This window comes from Chenopodium quinoa, unplaced genomic scaffold, assembly GCF_001683475.1.
Source record: "Chenopodium quinoa cultivar QQ74 unplaced genomic scaffold, ASM168347v1, whole genome shotgun sequence".
Classification (NCBI taxonomy): Eukaryota; Viridiplantae; Streptophyta; class Magnoliopsida; order Caryophyllales; family Amaranthaceae; genus Chenopodium; species Chenopodium quinoa.
This window is the reverse complement of record NW_018742418.1, coordinates 2,876,406-2,894,704: the sequence shown is the minus strand read 5'-3', so window position 1 is coordinate 2,894,704 and position 18,299 is coordinate 2,876,406. Positions and strand designations below refer to the sequence as shown.

The 18,299-nt window shown below is 35.2% G+C and overlaps 3 protein-coding genes across 3 annotated transcripts; 1 reads left to right on the top strand and 2 right to left on the bottom strand.

The window, feature by feature from the left end:
- Positions 1 to 379: 379 nt before the first annotated feature.
- Positions 380 to 7,757, bottom strand: LOC110709302 (protein DETOXIFICATION 29-like). The gene is made up of 9 exons (XM_021887517.1): positions 7,214 to 7,757; positions 4,698 to 4,893; positions 4,164 to 4,509; positions 2,698 to 2,784; positions 2,527 to 2,583; positions 2,187 to 2,425; positions 1,663 to 1,781; positions 977 to 1,063; positions 380 to 666 (listed from the first exon to the last, which is right to left on the bottom strand). The coding sequence occupies exons 1-9, from the start codon at positions 7,586 to 7,588 to the stop codon at positions 616 to 618; spliced, it is 1,557 nt and encodes a 518-aa protein (XP_021743209.1). The 5' UTR covers positions 7,589 to 7,757; the 3' UTR covers positions 380 to 615.
- A 1,623-nt stretch (positions 7,758 to 9,380) lies between these two features.
- Positions 9,381 to 11,053, bottom strand: LOC110713612. Its single transcript, XM_021892067.1, has 3 exons — positions 10,661 to 11,053; positions 9,636 to 9,731; positions 9,381 to 9,575 (listed from the first exon to the last, which is right to left on the bottom strand). Exons 1-3 carry the CDS (start codon positions 11,051 to 11,053, stop codon positions 9,381 to 9,383), a joined length of 684 nt encoding a protein of 227 aa, XP_021747759.1.
- Positions 11,054 to 12,553: 1,500 nt separating this feature from the next.
- Positions 12,554 to 16,200, top strand: LOC110709311. Its single transcript, XM_021887525.1, has 9 exons — positions 12,554 to 12,563; positions 12,715 to 12,890; positions 13,449 to 13,504; positions 13,602 to 13,661; positions 13,766 to 13,797; positions 14,095 to 14,128; positions 14,346 to 14,413; positions 14,543 to 14,639; positions 15,965 to 16,200. Exons 1-8 carry the CDS (start codon positions 12,555 to 12,557, stop codon positions 14,564 to 14,566), a joined length of 459 nt encoding a protein of 152 aa, XP_021743217.1. The 5' UTR covers position 12,554; the 3' UTR covers positions 14,567 to 14,639; positions 15,965 to 16,200.
- Positions 16,201 to 18,299: the final 2,099 nt, after the last annotated feature.

Genomic DNA, 18,299 nt, shown 5'->3' with positions numbered 1-18,299 from the left:
ATTGATGTATAGTCATAATCAAGGTATAATCATAATCAAGGTAATTCATAAGAAAATAAGATAATTGGAATAAGGTAAGAAAAGATTAGATAGTGAATTTGTAAGAAAAAAAAAATACTCTAATAAATTAGAGTAGTGAGCCAAAAACTTATATAGTGCATTGACAGGTGTGTAAACTCCATGTTGCAATTTTTAAAAAAAAAAATACGGAAGAAGTAATAATGGACAACATGCTCATGTATGTAAGGGAAAACACCATGATAAAACTTGTATACCCACCGGGTTACTAGCTTATAAAGATAGTGATAGTGCAAATCCAACTCAACATGAGTATTTTAATCATGCATTAGTTGCGGATAGTTTATCCAGTTAATAGATGTAGCTTTGCAATCATCATGTATTAGTTGGGGGTAGTTTATCCAGTTGATAGACATAGCGATGCAACACAATACACTGCCTCAACTTTTTTTTTTTACTGATTAATTGATTATAATGCCTCAAAACTTTCAGATAAAAAAATTTGGTAAAATTTGTGATGGGTAAAAAGTTGGAGAAAAGCCAAAATCCATATCTCAACATCTTTGTATATGGTATGGTGTCACATTGCCACTATAATTATGTACGAGGTCCACCCCATTTTTTAATTCTTTCTCCAGCGATGGAAGCCTGTGTCAAAAAAAGCCAGGCAATTAATCTTCAAACCAAAAATTCAACACGATAAAGGCGTCGTTTTTTTTCCATTTTTTTTTGAAAATAAAAAACCAAAAACAAGAAACAAGAAAAAGTGTTTCCACTCTTTTGTTATCAATTTTCAAAATTATCATGATTTTAATAAATTTGACTAATTTTTTATTCATTATATAATATATATCATATGATTTTTAAAAACAAAAAACCAAAAGATAGAAAACCAGATCCCAAATGAACCTCTTGTAATTTTAATTCTTTTCATAAAATAAATAAATAAATAAATTACCTCTTCATTCCAGTTGGTTTTGTAGACTATAAAAATTAGGATTATGGTTTGTACAGTTGTGCCAGATAACATCCCAAACCATATACCCTGCAATTAGATAGAAATCTATTGATTATAAAGCTGTATATTTATTTTGAATTCAAATATACAGGCAATTACGCAATTTAAAGCTTTACCTGCTAAAACAACACATAACTAGTAGTCATATACTCATATTGTCACAACCCTCAATGATGAAGGGTGTGTCTTTTTTTCAAAACTCCCTCCATCTTAAAATAAAAGTCATATTTGCTTTCTAGGCTCGTGTTTTAATTAAAGGTAAATGGAAAAGCTAAGATGATGATTATGAAATTGCTGAGAGGTGTGTTCTCATTATCTTAAAAATAAAATCAAAGCTAAATTTAATTAGGTTTAACCGGCTATAATTAGGTCTAATTAGGTGTATCCGTGAATATATAAGATAAAATCAGTGCTAATGAAATTCAATTAGCTAGATTTAATAAGTTCACTTCATATAAGTTCAACATATGAAACGAATGCATCGTAACCAAAGTTTACTTTGTACTTCATCTTATTTTTTATGTAATGTCTTTATTTTTTCCGGACATTACATATTAGTTTATGGGATTAATAATTTTATGCAAATAGAGCACATTTAAATACAGTCCTAGAAGATTAAAGTTTACCTTGACACCAAAATCAAGAGCATATCCCAAACTAAGGCCCAAGGGAATGCCCAATATGTAGTAACATCCCACGTTTATGTATGCAACAAAAGCTTGCCAACCTGCTCCAATTGCCACACCTTTGAACACCCTCACCAAAAAAAAAAAAAAAAAGTTACTTTGATCAATATACTTTACTTTTGAATAAAAGTACTTCAATTTCATAAAAATGTTTTTTGTGAATTGTTCAAAAAAGGAAGCTCGAAAAACAATCAACAAACACAAAAATGAAAAGAGAAGGGTCCAAAAAACAAGCTAAGCTATTACTCCGTAGCTTAATGCCTTAGTGTAGTCAAGAGATGAATCATAAAAGGTGGATTCGGCCACACAATTGAAATCTAATTAGGCAAGACGAAATATATCATTTTATCCGTTCTATATATAAATATTGCAACGACTTTTCAACACACGTGTTTTCTAATTGTGTTTTCAGTACGAATCTTTGAAAAAGAAAGTACTCGTAAAACATATATAAGTGAGCGTACCTGAAAGAACAGGTTGAATATTGTTGACCGCGATGCTAATAGCCAGAAGAGGGGTGAGGTTATACACGATGTCTTGTACCTCTTTACTGCTGGTAAATACTGCCGGATAATTGCTACGGTAGATAATCAATACTAGTGACATAATTAAACCCACCAATAATGAAATTACGACGGACACCAAAACGGAGAATTTTGCTGCTCTGGGATGCGCTGCTCCAAGTTCATTTGACACCCTTACACTACACAATTATACAAACTCGATTAATTTTAAACTATAACCTCTACTAATGTTGTCTAATTAGGTCATAATGGTTTCAAATCATGTACGTAAATGGATTACCTTACTGCTGCATTGAATCCCAAAGCGACCATAATTGTCCATCCTAATATGTTAACACTGAAATTTGTTTTTAAAAAAAAAAAAAAAAAAAAAAAAGTTATTAGATCACCGTATATTCAATTTCAACTACAATGAAAATGAATAAATTTGTTGTGCCAAGGTTTTGTTTACCAGACTGATAATGCATCCACAGAAATTTCAGCATTCTTCAAATATCCGGCAAAAAGAATGAGAGCCATAAAATACCAAGTTTCTAAACTGCGCTCAACAAATATATTTCAAGATCAATAATTTAGAAAAAATATGAATAAAATTGTACTACCTCCGTTATATATTACGTGCAACTTTTGAAATTTTTATATTTTATAAATAAAACCCATAAGTTGCACATAATATGTGAGATAGGAGGCTAGAGTAGTTGGTTATTTCTTCAACTTCCAAGCGTGAGGCCGGGATCAAATCTCACCAAGCACATTTTAGGAGGGATTTCCCTTACATTCCCCCTTCTAGGATGGGCCTTCTCCTTACCAAAAAAAAAAAAAAAAAAAAAGAGTTGCACATAATATGTAACGGAGGTAGTACATAATATACAATCAAGGTAACAAAAACTTGGTTTGGTCTTTCAAGTTTAGATATAGTAATGTATTTTATTTTACATTGTTTGGCAATTGTCTATTGGCTGTTGGCTACCAATTGCTTAATTTGGCTGGTTTGACTCGCTGGTAGCATTGGCTGTTTGTACTGGCTATTCACCCATTAGTTATATATAAATGTGTTTATCGGCTGTTAGTCGTTGGCTATTACTATGCAATATGACCTTAAAGGACATAATTATTAATGAAAAGTAAAGACCTAAAAGTAATTATAAATAAAGATAAAAAGCCAAAAGTCATGGAAAAAGCCAGCAACCAAACCAGACGCATACACTAGCTGTCTAGCTATTCTAAATAAAAAAATGTTGTCGTCCACACTAATTTTGTACCATTGCTATGGCAAAACTATAGATATTTATGATCATACTTCAAATCTTAATTAATTAATTGAAATAAAAGTGTGACGTATTCACTTGATTTTAATTTAGTTTACTAAGCTAGTTAGTAGCACAATAATATAAGTCAAATGTATTAACGTACTCCGTATTTTCTATCATACCAGGCCAAGAGTAAAAGTGAAAAAATTTAAATAAAACGAACGTGAATTGCACCAACCGACGTGATTATATTTATCATATATTTCTAAATTAATACTTCACAATTTAGTATAAAATGTTGTTCTTTTTTGTAATTTGATTAAAATGGAAGGTGTGGAGAACAAAAAAACCCACTTCTCCTTATCAATTTTCTTTTTAAAATATTGTCATAAACTCATAATATTTAGAAAACGCGATGAGAAATTAAAATGATTAGAAAATGTGATGAGAAAATGATTGTGGAGTATGTCATAAACTCATAAAATGATTGTGGAGTATGTCATAAACTCATACTACGTAATATTTAGAAAATGTGATGAGAAAATGATTGAAAACACATGTCGAATTGATCGTACTAATGCAAATTACTCATGGTGTATAATTGATAAGAATGATAACGAATGCAAATAAACGTAGCTAGCTAGTAGAAATAAAAAAAACATATTACCATAACATCACTGCAGAGGCAACAGATAGCCTAACGAAGCCCCATAAATCTTGAAAAGCCTTCCAAGAGAATCCACTCCAAGCCTGCCCACACCTCCCACTGAAAATGTACACTAGCTCAGCTAACACTATGAACCACCATGAACCATTCAACACGATAGCGCCGCCAAGGAGGCCCCATCCAAGCTTGAGCATAAGCAACCATGAGAAGAACGCGTGTAGGACCAAAGACACCCCCGCGATCACTGCCATGGTCATCACCTTACGTTGCGCTTGTAGGAACTTTATAATAGGAAATACCATCGCATATGCAAATAGTTGTGGGATCATCCATAAGGCTAACCTGCCTATGGTAAAAATTAAAATTTGATTAGTAAAAATCAAAGTAGTTCGTATTCAAATTAATCGATTAAAAATCAACTAACAATAATAAGTTATGATGAGTAACAAGTTTGTAAGGTATTTACATTTACATAAAATTAGGTAGGGCGTAACAAGTTTAGTTACGTATGTAAAAATTGTTACAGGGACGTACCTGCAGCCTCAGAAATCGCAGAAGTCTCCCCAATGAGCCACAAAATTTGGGCTGCAAAGATGTAGAGTAGGCTTAATAAGAGAGCTGTAGAATTGAGGATGACCCATGACCTTTGCATGTAGATTCCTAGCATCTCAACTTGCCCTGCTCCAAATGCTTGTCCACATAGTGTCTCCAATGCACTTCCCATTCCAAGCTTCAAATTTGACAAAATTGTGTTATGTCTTATGTCATTATGTGTATGCTTTTATTTCACTTATCTGAATATTCGTAATTATGTGTACATGTCTAATTTCTATGAGAAAAACTAAAACTTTGAATGTTAGAATGCTTTTATTAGAATGTCACATTGAATGTTAATCATCCCGATCTAAAGAGTAGATGGTGGTCTCTCTCAATGAGGTCACCAGGTTTGAATATTTTTTGTATTTTAGTTAAATTCGGGAGAATACAAACCAAATCAATTATTAGCTTTATATTCACGACAAAACAATTACGGAGTACCTCACTACCTCAGACCTCAGTGCTCAGTAGCTTTATATTCAGTACCACACGTGAAATCATTTTGGCTACTAATTAATTATTGGAATAACTATATAATTGATTAAAATAACTGATTTATAAATTGGAAAACCTTATCCTTTTGCTGTCACTCTTTAATTGTACCACCAAAATTCATTCTTTCGTGGTAATTGATGAAAGATTTTCTAACTTTATACAGAGTAGGTGGCATAAATCCATATATAGTCTTTGCCTTTTTATATAACTTTTATTTATTTATTTATTTATTTATTTATTTATTTATTTGTTTCAGTAATTTGGTTTTATCATTTGTTTTATGTTTCTGTAATTTATTAGTAACATGATGCAATGTACCAAAAAGAATACGATTGTAGTTTTTTTTTTAAAAAAAATTTGTTAAACGAGAAATTTTTTTTTTTAATTTTTAATTATTGACAAATTAAAAAAATGTATATGCTTTCAATCTATTCATCATTTTTTGATAAGAAGAAAAAGGATTTCATTAATGAAAGATAGCCAAACGACACTTACAAACAATTCCGAGGAAAATTAGAATTCCAACATAAGTACAAATCACCTTAGAACTAGTTACATCGCAGATTCGATCAACGATCGCCTTAATAAAAAACTTCATCCGGAGCAATACAATATGTGAGTTAACACTAATTCGGTTTGAGATCCACTGACGAATAGTTGTTTGAGTGAAAATACTCATATCGTCTTCTAGATACTTCCGGAGATTATAAAACCCTAAATCTTCAATATTCGACAGACAAACACGAAAAGAAATTAACCATAACAGAATAACCACCATCTCAAAGATGGGATCCATTTATTGAAAACATTTTTTTTGGGGGGGGGGGGCTTACCACCGGTAAAAACACCGATGGAAGCCCCTACAAAGATTCACAAAAGAGATCAGAAGAAAAGAGATGAAGGAGAAAGAGAGAAAAGAAGAAGAATGAAAAAAACCTTCAAAATAAAAAAACCAGAAAAAATCTAGCAATGGAGGATAGAAAAACCCACCCAAGAGAGAAACCTTAGAGGACACTAAAAAAACCCTAACGGTTTTATGGTCTTTTCAATCTATTCACCATAAATGTCATAAGAAGTATTGTTTTACGTAAGCATTCCATTGTATTTGCACATTGTTAGAGGACCAACTCAGTATGCTCTATTAAACACGTGTTCAATAGTCGTCCATGAGGAGTCAAAAACCTCTCTTTATCAATTAATGATTCATTATTTCATTTTCAAGGAAATAAATATCATTTGAGCTCTATCAATAATGTTTCATACATCCCTCGTTTCAAATTAAATGACACGCGTTTTGACGTTTGATATTCTTCACAAACTCTATTTTAATTGCTTTTGTGATGTATAGATATATATAAAAAAATATATATAGTCATGTGAAATCTTGGTAAATTTATCATAACGTGTAATTTCAAAATATCTACTTTTTATGTTTTTTACTTATTAATAATTAGAGATATTAATGTTGAATCGATACATTGACAAACGTGATAAAGAAACGTTTCATCTAATTTGGAACATATAAAGTACATAACTACTTTATTGTATTTGGACCCGGACAATGCCTTGAGTCATTACATGTAATTTGCAGTTATATTCATAAATCAATTTTCTCTTGATTAAATTTTATTTTTCACATTGTCAAATACCACATTGTAAAATATTTTATGGCATAGCTTTACAATTTGAAGTTGTGATTCAAATCTTGATAAACAACAACCTTTACAATTTCTTGAATGTAAATTGATGAAATAAAATGAAAAACAATGAATCACGTGGTACATGAACAATGAAAAACAATGAATGATCAAGATTTGTGTCAATAAAACACAGACGCAAATAAATAAATTCTTAATTCTTGCACAAAAATCAACAATTATACATTTATACCGTATAAAAATGGATATGATACAAGGGACAGAGGGAGTATATATATCGTACAGTGTAGTGGTACATACCAGTGCACCGAAGGAGAAGCCGGCGATGACGGAGTTCTCGACGGACACGGCAGCAAGGTCGAGCGTACCAAGCTGGCCAGCCAAAGTTTGGGTGATAGCACCAAGGGAGTATTGACATATACCCATGAAAGTAGCAGGTGCTGCCAAATACATGGTTTTCTTAAACTCAATCCAAAATTCCCTAACAAAATCTTTTGGTGTTTTAATTGGGGGAATGTCATCCTCTTCATCTGCAACGAATGAATCAGCATTACTAGGAAGATGAACATAGCCGCCACTGCCGCCTTTCGATGATGCTACTGGTAGACGATGATGGTTATCGGTGGTGGTAGGTGGCAGTAGAGGCTGACGTTGATTTGTTGTGTTGTTTTCCATTTTACTTATGAGAGGATAATGAAGTTGTTTGGAATTTAGGATGGGGTGGAGTAATGAGAATCAATGGTTTTCTAGAGCAAAGGTAACAATAATAGATGTGGTGGGTACGGGGTACCAATGATGTGAAATCATTTATTTCTCTAACGGCGACTATGATGCGAAAACTTTTGTGTGTATCGCGTGTACAATATTATAGTGGATTTTAAACCGATTTTAGTATTTTTGCATTGTTGAAAGAGTAAATTTAAGTTTATAACAATGATAACATACCATGTTTATCAAGGGGCAACAATGTACTTTCAAGTGAGCTATTAGGGGCGCGGCTATTTAGTAAATTGACTCTCTCCAATTATATTGAGGTGTTAACGGACATTAATGGGGTACTTGTTTCCTTTCTCTTTCGTTTTCATTTTCTCCCTTTTCTCCAAAAGAGATTCCCCTATTTCATTGCTCGCTGCCAATATGTTCTTGTAGAATCTAAGTAGTCAATTTGTTCTTGCAGAATTTAAGTAGCCAATTTGTTCATTGCTGAACAGACAATTTGTTCTTTGATTACTTGGCAGTATTCATTTTTAAGTTCACTATTATGTCGTCCTTCATCTTCCACAACTTTAATGGAGAAAAGAAAACATACACAAACTCAAGCATCTTCGATGAAGGAGAAGGATAAATCCTATCATTTAGGGTTAATCATACCCTTCATTTCTCCCATTTCTCTTGGGGTTTTCGTTTAATTGGTGGCGAAGCCGTCGGAAATATGGAGGTGGAAATGGTGGTTGATGAGAGAATATGAGAATTTTTGTCGTGCCTTTCTCATTGATTAAACATCATTATATATACAAGCGTATACTAGGGTTAGGGCTAAGGATACATTAGTAAATTACAAACTAATTATACACAAGATTATTTACATAATCTAACACACCCCCGCAGTCGAAACGGGAGAACTACGAACGATGAAACTGTCACGAAAATCATCAAATAAAACCTTAGGCAGACCTTTCGTGAAAATATCTGCAATCTGGTATCGGGATGGCACATGTAGGACACAAACTTCGCCCCTTTGAACTTTCTCACGAACAAAATGAATGTCCATCTCAATATGTTTAGTGCGTTGGTGTTGAACCGGATTACTAGAAAGGTAAATGACACTAACATTGTCGCAATAAACCAATGTTGCTTTAGATATAGGACATCGGAGCTCAAGCAACAGATTACGAACCCAACAAGATACAGAAACAACATTTGCAACGCCCCTGTACTTTGTTTTAGCACTTGACTTGGACTAAGTAGGCTGACGTTTGGAAGACCAAGAAATCATATTCACCTAGAAAAACACAGTACCCTGATGTAGAACAATGAGTGTCCGGACACCCTCCCTAATCGGCATCCGTGTATGAGAGGATAGAAGAAACGGGAGACTTATACAAATGCAAATCAAAATTAGCCATACCTTGGAGGTAACGAAGTATGCGCTTTAACGCATTCATGTGCTCTACACGAGGTACGTGCATAAACAAACAAACTTGTTGCATCGCATATGATATATCTGGTCGAGTAAAAGTCAAATACTGCAAAAGCACCACACAGACGACGATAAGAAGTCGGATCATCATATGGAGCACCAGAAGTAGTACTTAACTTCCCTTTGGAGTCAACCGGAGTAGTAGAAGGTTTGCAATTAGCCATGCCTGCTTTTTCAATAATTTCCTGAGCATATTTCTTTTGAGACAAAAATAAACCATTTTTGTCACGAGAGACAACAATACCCAAAAAAATAGCTCAATTAACCCTAATATTTCATTGCAAATTCAGAGCTCAGTTGTGAAATCACATGGCGACAAAGAGACTCTGAAGAAGCAGTGAGGACAATATCATCAACATGTAGAAGAATGTAAGCAGTAGCATTACCATGGTGATAAATGAACAAAGAATTATCGGATTTGCTGTGAGCAAAACCAATAGAAGCCACAAAGTCTGCAAAACTCTAATATCAAGCCCGGGGTGCTTGTTTCAAATCATATAGAGACTTTCGAAGAAGACATACATGATCGGGCCGGGAAGGATCTTTAAATCCTAAAGGTTGATACATGTACACAGTTTCATTTAGATTACCATGTAAGAAAGCATTCTTCACATCCAACTAATAAATAGGCCATGACTTAGACAGTGCAATGCTGAGAACTACCTAAATAGTTGCCAATTTAACTACCGGACTAAAAGTTTCATCACAATCAATGCCCTCCAGATGAATTTTACCATCACCAACCAAACGAGCTTTATGTCTCTCAAAAGAGCCATCAGAGTTCGTTTTATGCCAAAAAATCCACAACGAACGAATAATATTCACATTAGCCGGACTTGGAACCAAGTCTTAAGTACCATTTTCAATAAGAGCGTCATATTCTTCCTGCATAGCAATTTTCCAATTATGGTCATGGAGAGCATGGACCGGGTTCTTTAGAATGGGTGATATAGAGGTAGTAGTATGAAGGGAATTGTCTCGGTACTTCGGGTTAGGCTTAAAGATCCCGTGGCTACTACGGGTGGCCATGGGATAAGGTGGTGGTACATAAGAAGTGAGGGCGGAGAGTGTCGTGCAGCAGGAGAATGGGGTTGCTTGTGCTCACCAAGTGAGACATCTTCCACGCCATTGCCCGCTTGTAACCCAGCAAGGGTAGCAGGAGGTGGAATAATGCCATGCTGCTGAGCAATAGGGGAAGGGTCACGCACTTGCGAGGGAGAGCATTGAAAGAGGGGCTACTGCACAGCATGGCTAGGGGAGTGCTGCTGCATAGGAGATGAGGGCAGCGCACTCCTGTAGGGAATTTTTCGTCTCCACCCTACATGTGGGTCATGTTTTTTTGCATGGCGGTGCTCCAAGAAAAAGAAGCTAGAAAAAGAGCCGCCAACAAGTTTTAGGAACTTGTAAACCGTTCACGATAGTGAAGGTTACACCCTATTCATAATCACAGATATTGCTAACTCCATAGTGGTATGGAACTAAGACTAGATGTTGGGGATGATGGTACGAATTTGACCTAAGAGAATCCAAACCCGCCCTAAATAAACCCACTTAGGTGGCCTGGCCTCCGGGACTGGATCTTTGATTGGTCCTATGGGCATGACCAGTCTATTGTGGTGTAGTTTATCGAAGGCTGTTTCATAGCTCATGCCAAGAGGAGTAAACATCCTTTTTGACCTTTGGATTCGTTGCTTAGAAGTGTCTTTAGCAAGTACTTCATTAATGGGAGAGAAAGAAGAAGGATGATCATTCTTATTTCCTTTCGCATTATTACTGTTAGCCGCTGCCGATTTCATAAGGTCGTCCTCAATTTTGATGCCTATATTGTAGACAGCCTTGAAAGTGTTTAGAAGTTGATATTTTAAGTGCTTTTGGTACTTATCTTGGAGATTTCTAATGAATATCCGCACGGATTCCTTTTCATTTGGGATAGTGATCATCTTTGCGGTAGTCTCTTTCCACCTATTGTAAAATGCAGTGAAGCCTTCGTCTTCCTTTTGCTTAAGGATCTCGAGCTCTCTATGATTAGTGCCCACTTGGACATTACATTTGTATCTATCAATGAAAACCTAAGTGATACTATTCCAAGTAGCAATTTTTTCAGAACCCACAGAAAAGTACCATTCACTAGTAGAAAAAATGAAATAGACACCCCCCCTTTAGCACAGGTTCTTGAAAACTGGTGCCAAAAGAAATGGGCGGGATTGAAAAATTCAGTGTTGGCACCGGTTCCAACTAAAACCGGTGCCAATCATTTAATTAGCACCGGTTCAAACCGGTGTCAACTTATAAAAAAAAAATTAAAAAAAAAATAAGTATGGCATAGAGTTGGCACCAGTTCGTCTTAAAGCGGTGCCAACTATGTTAATTAGCACCGGTTTAAACCGGTGCCATTTTTGAAAAAAAAAACCGGGTCTTCTTCGTTTTCATTTCATTTCCCATACTCTTTCTTTCTCTTGCTTTCATTTCCTCGATCTTTCCTCTTCTCATCTCATCTGCTTCTCCCTCTCCTCCATTGAAGCGTACTCGAATTTCTCCATTGAAGGGGCTTCTGAGTTTTCTCCTTTCATTCGATCTTTCCTCTTCTCATACTCTTTCTTCTCTCTTTCATTCGATCTCCTTCTCCTTCTCTCTTTCTACAATATTGGAGGTTAGGGTTTCTGGGTGCGTCTATTTTGAATCAATTCGATGTGCGTGAGTCTTCAACAACAACAAATTCGAATCAATTTCGAACCAAAAATCAGAAATTCGAGGTTAGGGTTTCTGGGTTATTTAGCTTTTGAATATTTTTCGATTTTTATTAATTGCTTATTTTTTTTAAGGTTTCTTTGGGTTGAATTTCTATGTTTTCTGAATATTTTTCGACTTTAATTGATTGTTTTATTTTTTGTTTTTTTTGGGTAGAATTTCTAGGTTTTCTGAATATTTTTCGATTTTTATTGATTGTTATTTTTTTGTTTTTTTCAGTTGAATTCCTAGGTTTTATGAGGATTATACGAACATTATTTTATATATATATATATATATATATATATATATATATATATATATATATATATATATATATATATATATATATATATATATATAGTTTTGTTAATGGAGCATAGACCAATTTGAGTAATGAGATGTGTGCGTTTTGAAATGAGGGTAGGACTGATTATAGGGCCAGAAATCTCATGATTAATCAGGAAAAAAAACTAAATTTTCAATTACTACTGTAAATTTTCAATTATATGTAAGTAGTATGGGTTGAAAGGAGTGTTTGCACAGAGAAAATACAGTATAATGGTTTGTCAGTCTAAGCTTGATTGCCAAATTTTTTTTACTAATACCAATAACGTAAGCCTAATTGATGATAGAAATCCTTGGTTGAATTTCCTTGAAGACATAAATTTTGCTTCTTTCACAAAATTTTGACTTTGTTATGTACTTTGGGATATGATGAAGGTATTCTTTCATTGTCTGTTTAGTTATTACTAACAAGAAAATATTGACTTTAGATTGTTAATCTAGCTTATGGTGTATATTTACTTGATGAATTTCTATTTTAATTCTTATTCCTTGTTTGTTAGCTGCTGATTCATCTTACTTGTACCAGGAAATATTGTTCTGCCGTGCGAATTTCAGGAATGATAATAATGATCGGCGGGTTATATTATATCTGAATGATTGTTGTTGTGGTAGGAAGTATTGTCAAGAAAATGCATCATGCCTGGTAAAAAATCATTTGAAAAAGGTTAGCCTCAGAGATGCTGCAATTGAGCTATCAATTGAGTAAGTTTCTTTTACCACCTTTTTTTGGGTATAAGAATTCTATATGGTGGTGTTGTTATGCCTTGTTAAGAAATTTATGATGCCATATCTGTTCAGTAATCTTTCCCTTGGTCCATAAGTAATTTTCTTAACTAATTATGTTTGATTCAAATTTTCAATCATTCATGTACAGATGTACTTGCAAAATTAATATGTCGATTTATTGTATGATCCAAGTCTTTCTAGTATATTAAAATGAGTGATCGATGCTATGTTGTTGCAAAATTAATGGTTTGAAAAATTCAGTGTTGGCACTGGTTCCAACTAAAATTACTGTACAAGGTGAGTATTGAGAATTTTGCAGAAAGGTTTAGGATAGTTTGTTTGCGTATATAAAAAAAAAAGCCTAACATTGTATTCTCTCGAACTACAATCACTTGTCACATTATTTGAACCTGTCAGAATTAGGGATATATGCGACATAATTAACAAAGTTTAGAGCAACAACATGCCTTTTCCTCTTCTTAATGAGATCAATACTAGTGATTGCAAGATACTGATTTCAACACGTGGATACAGGAAAGCCATGAGGCAACTAAATCAGCATCTGGAAGAAAATCAGTTGACAAAACTGAGTTATGACACTGAAACTTCTTGCCACCATTTAGCATAAGAAGTGGACTACATTTGGTACTTGTTCAACTCGAACTTAACGAAATAATTGTGAACCAGGTGTGGGAATTGATTCAACAGATGGTAATGGTGCCAAGAAAAGATTTCCGGATCTTAGAGGTAATCATATATTCTATCGTAAGTAGTTGTGGATAGTGGCGGATGCAATGCAGCTTTGTAAGCTAGTAATAAACAAACTAATTGTTGTTAATCGTCTTGTGCAGGAGAGACCAACAGAAAGTCAATTGAGGCTTTGGTATTTGTTCTCGAATCTTGTTTTTTTTTTTTTTTTTTTTTTTTTTTTTTTTTTTTTTTTTTGCAATGCTTCTTTAATCTTGTGGTGTTATTACACACAGACTTAAAGAGTGGCAACTTAATTAATAAAGCATGCTGTTTGTTCATGTTCTTTTTCTTGCTAATAAACTCATCATCAATGGGCATTTTAGGTAATATATCGACTTAGCCAAATGTGCGTGCCGGGTGTAAATATATCCGTAACTAGTTACCTTATTACAGTGATTGATTTGATCATTTGTGTTATAATGTTTTCCAGGTAAAAAGTACAGGCAAAGAGACTTTTCAGTGGGGTAAGTTTATTCTCTGGGTAAAACATGTAAAGATCAACTCCAATTTGTTTGTGCAGTACTGCAGTAGTGTGAATGTACTAGGGGTCTAGGACTCTAGGAGTACATCATTTTCAATGGATTTTTTGTTCATTAGACTCAAGGTTTTATGTAAAATGAGTTCTGGAGCCATTTTATTGTAACAACTTTGGTGGCTCACAAACACGCTTCATCGTTGCAGGGTTGGCTGCAGGGGTGTTTTCTGGTCTGACTTATGGGCTGAATGAGGCTAGTGGTTATCACGATTGGGTAATCACGACACTCTTGTCTTTACTTCCTTTTATCAGAAATATAATTGTAGTACTAGGTATTTCAATTGTAGCTTCTTAATGCTCAATATAATAGCTCATTTGCTGAATCGCTGATATGCTTTTCTAGCTGTACATGTGCAACTCAGCTTAACTAGGAGTTGGACAGGTGATGTTATCTTTTGAGGGATAACATGCATCATGATTCGTCACCTGCTACTGTACTGGTAGGCATTTAGCCCCTGTTTCTATTACTAAAGATAGTCATCAATTGATATTCTGTTATTTATTCACTTTTCAGAAATTCATATTTGTGATGCTATGTATCTTTATGTGCCTGTGTTATTGTGGCCTGTTTCCTTGCTTTATGTCCTGTTATCGATCTAAATTATTGATGGGTAAACTGACTATAAATGGTGCGGATAGGAGTTTAGATTAGTTTTTTTTTAGTGATTGATTATTCTAATTTTAGGGGTTTTACTTGACTTTATTTCAGGATTTTGTTAGGTATTTTTGTATTAAGTTCTGCATTTTAATCTTAAAAATATAGATTGCTGAATATATGCCTGCATTTTATTGTTGTTGAATATATGCTGCATTTTAATCCTATAACATGTGCTACATTTTAATCCTATTAAGTTTGCTGAATGTATGCTGCGTTTTAATCTTATTAAGATTGCTGAATGTATGCTGCATTTTATTCTTATAGAGATTGCTGAATATATACAGTGACCCTGATCGTTTAATTTAGGTCCATGTCATCTGTTGGCTGTTGCCCTGCTGTTCCATTTTGAACTTCATCTTTACCATGCATCCAATGTGTAATTGATGTTAGCGCGTTGAAATCTCAGTAAATAAACTTGAAAGATGGTTGATGTTCTATTTATTCATTTTTATGCCGATGACCTGCTCTATTGTATTACCTCGAGCTTCTTCTTGACCCTATGTGCTTGGTATTATATGAGTGACATTGCCTGGTGTTGCTATTTTCGCCTTCTTTCTAGGCCAGCTGTTTGAAGTGGTGTTTAATTATTGAGATAAATGAACTTGAAAGATGGTTGATGTATCTCCTGTGAGCAAGATCTTTTTCATTTTGTGTCTTCACCTCTGTTATACTACCTTGAACAAGTTCGGTAATTTACGCGTCACATTGCTTGTGTTGCTGTTTTTGCATTCTTTTCTAGTCTGTTTTGTCTATTGTGTACTGCTGTAGGCTGTGTTCTAATGTGATGCTGAGCTAGTCAGTGTGCTGGGGTTGTTTGACTGTTCCTGTGCCTGCTCAGAGCTTCTGTTTTTTCTGTCCCTGCTGGTTTGCTATGGTCTGTCTTTCTGCTGGCCTGTTGTGTAGCTGTTCTGCGTTCCTGAGCTTGGTTCTGATGTGGTGGCTACTGTGCTGGTGTCTTTGCTCTGGTGCAGTTTGTGTTTCTGTGATCCTGGGTCTGTTCTGCTATGGTTCAGATTGCTATGATGCTATTTGCGTTTGGTCTGGTCAGTTTTTCAGTTGCGGTTTTGCTGATTTGCTTTGCTCTGATTCTGTGTTGCTGAGTGCTAGGTTTTATGGGCTGATCCTTGAAGCTTTCTACTCAGCTGGTGCTGTCTGACTGCTGTTCTTCAGGGACCTACTGGTGCCTGCTCTGCACTGGTTGGGCTGCTAGTTTGGGTGCTGTACAGTAGTGGTGTGGTTTGGTGTTGCTGTTTTGGTGGGCTGCGAGGTTGTAATATTATTTAATTTTTTTTGGACGAAAATTGTAATATTACAGCCTTTTTTTTAATGAAAATATGTAACTTTATATATATGTTAATGTTTCTATATCAATTTAAGTGAAAAAAATGCAAAAAAAAAAAAAAAATATTTTATTTTTTTGGGGTATTTCTGGCACCGGTTTGGACCAGAACCGGTGCCTAAAGTGGGGTTTTTTGCACCGGTTCTTGCTTAAAACCGGTGCCAATAGTGTTGATAATAAAAAAAAATTTCGCGCCTTTGAAGTTGGCATCGGTTAACCGGTGCCAAAGCCTTTAGTTGGCACCGGTTTTGAACCGGTGCCAAATTTTTGAGGATTTGGCATCCCTCAAATCCCCAACGGTTCAAAACCGGTGCCTTAGGGGGGGGTTTGAACCAGTGCCAAATTACCTTTTTCGTCTAGCGATTGTTGACATACTGGTTCCAAGGAAAGAGAGAAAAGCGAGGGGAAGATTTTCTTACCTATCCCTTTGATTTCCATGATTGTCTCAAAATGGAATTAAGGACTGTCAGTAGCTTTGAACTTAGGGATGTTGGTGGCTGAGAACTTGTGCGGAAGAAGTTCTTTGTCCAGTGAGAATCCCTTTATATTCATCTCAAGGTACTTATAGTCATTGGAGACTTGACTTAGGCTCTCTTGAATGCGCTTATTTGTCTCAGGTGGAACATACTTATCATGGTCTTCAACTTTCTCCATTTGAATGGTGAGTCCCTTGACAACCTCGGCAAGATTTTTCATAGTCTTTTGGAGTTTTTCAAAATCATCCTTAGAGGCCATTAATTTCTTCTTTCTTTGAACCGTGTTCTTGAAGATCTCTTGTATGTAGGAGTTATCTTGAACTAAACGTCCTTCTTTTCTCGACCAAACGTTGTATAAAGGGAAACCATGGACACTTCTTGTCAATCACATGACTTGAACTCAATTCAACATGCATAGATAGGGAAATTCCCGAAAGAACATGGTGTATGAGGGAGAATGATATGCATGGGGAAAGCATGTAGGAGGAATGTGTATAGGGAAAGTATGTGAATGTGGAAAGTGTTTAAGAAGTTAATGTATGAAAAGTAATGTAAAGGGAAAAGATATATTTGTGGAAGGATAAGGAAATTTCTGAGAATAGGATGGACCCTCAACTCAAATGAAAGAAAGGATGACTCATGCATGGACCTAAGACATGGTCATGGTGTGAAAAAAGATATGTACAAGGTGTGTGCAAAGACTCGTGAGTAGAAGTGATATTTACAAGACTCGTGTCATGACCAAGTGACTAGAAACGTGATTGGACTCATACAAGACCAGGGAAAGACCATATACTGTCATTAAACTGGTTAATCGTGATAGTGGGACTCGATGCGAAGACTCGGAAAGAAGGACTGAACCATCGCGTGATGATGGAGACTGTTGCGAGACGTTGAAGCCATCGCGACACGACAAGATTGTCGCGGCACGATGATCATCATCGTCATGCGCCACAAGTCTAAAGTGGTGCGCCAATACTGGAACATCACAGTGACTCGTTTTTCAGTTGTTCTTTCAAATGTTTAAGCCTAAAGTCTTCTAGGTCGATCATATTTATACTTTATGGGTTCGTGTTAATTAACCAAATTATTTAAGTAAGGTCCTTAAGGTTAGTGTGTATAGACATATGTACAAGAAATAAGTCAAAACAAAGGGTTAGTTTGTAAAGACATGTGTACAAGAATCAAGTCAAGACAAAGGGTTAGTTTAATCAAGCAAGCTATGCACAAGTAAGATATGCACAAGTAGTCAAGTAGTCACAACATGATGCAGTGAGTTTATCACCTAACCATTGCTCTAGTTCTCTAAGGTCAAGAATTATGGTGTCTAAGAGGGTCCATGGTTAAGAGTCCGGATGCATCGCACGCAAGCCTTACCTTAGAAGGGTTGGTGCGATGGACGGGACTCTACAAGTTAAACTCAATTCCATGGTTTGGTGAATTCACAAACTCGGATGCACCCATTATTACACAGAGTGTTTTTAGGGTGGACAGAGAGTGAATTCTCAAGGGCTAAAACCATATGTAACATACATATGGGTTCAGAAAGATCGAAAAACTTAATCAGGAAGTAAATTCGTCGAGACAGTACTAGAATTAGGACAAACGCAAAGACAGAATTGCCAGA

Bases quoted from the DNA above. Each gene is read 5' to 3' on its own strand.
- LOC110713612 (XM_021892067.1), bottom strand. From the start codon at position 11,053: ATGATCACTATCCCAAATGAAAAGGAATCCGTGCGGATATTCATTAGA. The intron at 9,732-10,660 runs GTTTATTTAGGG...CCTATTTATTAG, and splicing joins AGGCCAGGCCACCTAAGTGG to TTGGATGTGAAGAATGCTTT. The intron at 9,576-9,635 runs GTATGTCTTCTT...GCTTGATATTAG, and splicing joins ATCCTTCCCGGCCCGATCAT to AGTTTTGCAGACTTTGTGGC.
- LOC110709311 (XM_021887525.1), top strand. The intron at 12,891-13,448 runs GTAAGTTTCTTT...ACGTGGATACAG, and splicing joins GCAATTGAGCTATCAATTGA to GAAAGCCATGAGGCAACTAA. The intron at 14,129-14,345 runs GTAAGTTTATTC...TCATCGTTGCAG, and splicing joins CAAAGAGACTTTTCAGTGGG to GGTTGGCTGCAGGGGTGTTT.
- LOC110709302 (XM_021887517.1), bottom strand. From the start codon at position 7,588: ATGGAAAACAACACAACAAATCAACGTCAGCCTCTACTGCCACCTACC. The intron at 2,584-2,697 runs GTAAACAAAACC...AACAAATTTCAG, and splicing joins GTGGATGCATTATCAGTCTG to TGTTAACATATTAGGATGGA. The intron at 1,064-1,662 runs GTAAACTTTAAT...ATCTAATTGCAG, and splicing joins CTCTTGATTTTGGTGTCAAG to GGTATATGGTTTGGGATGTT.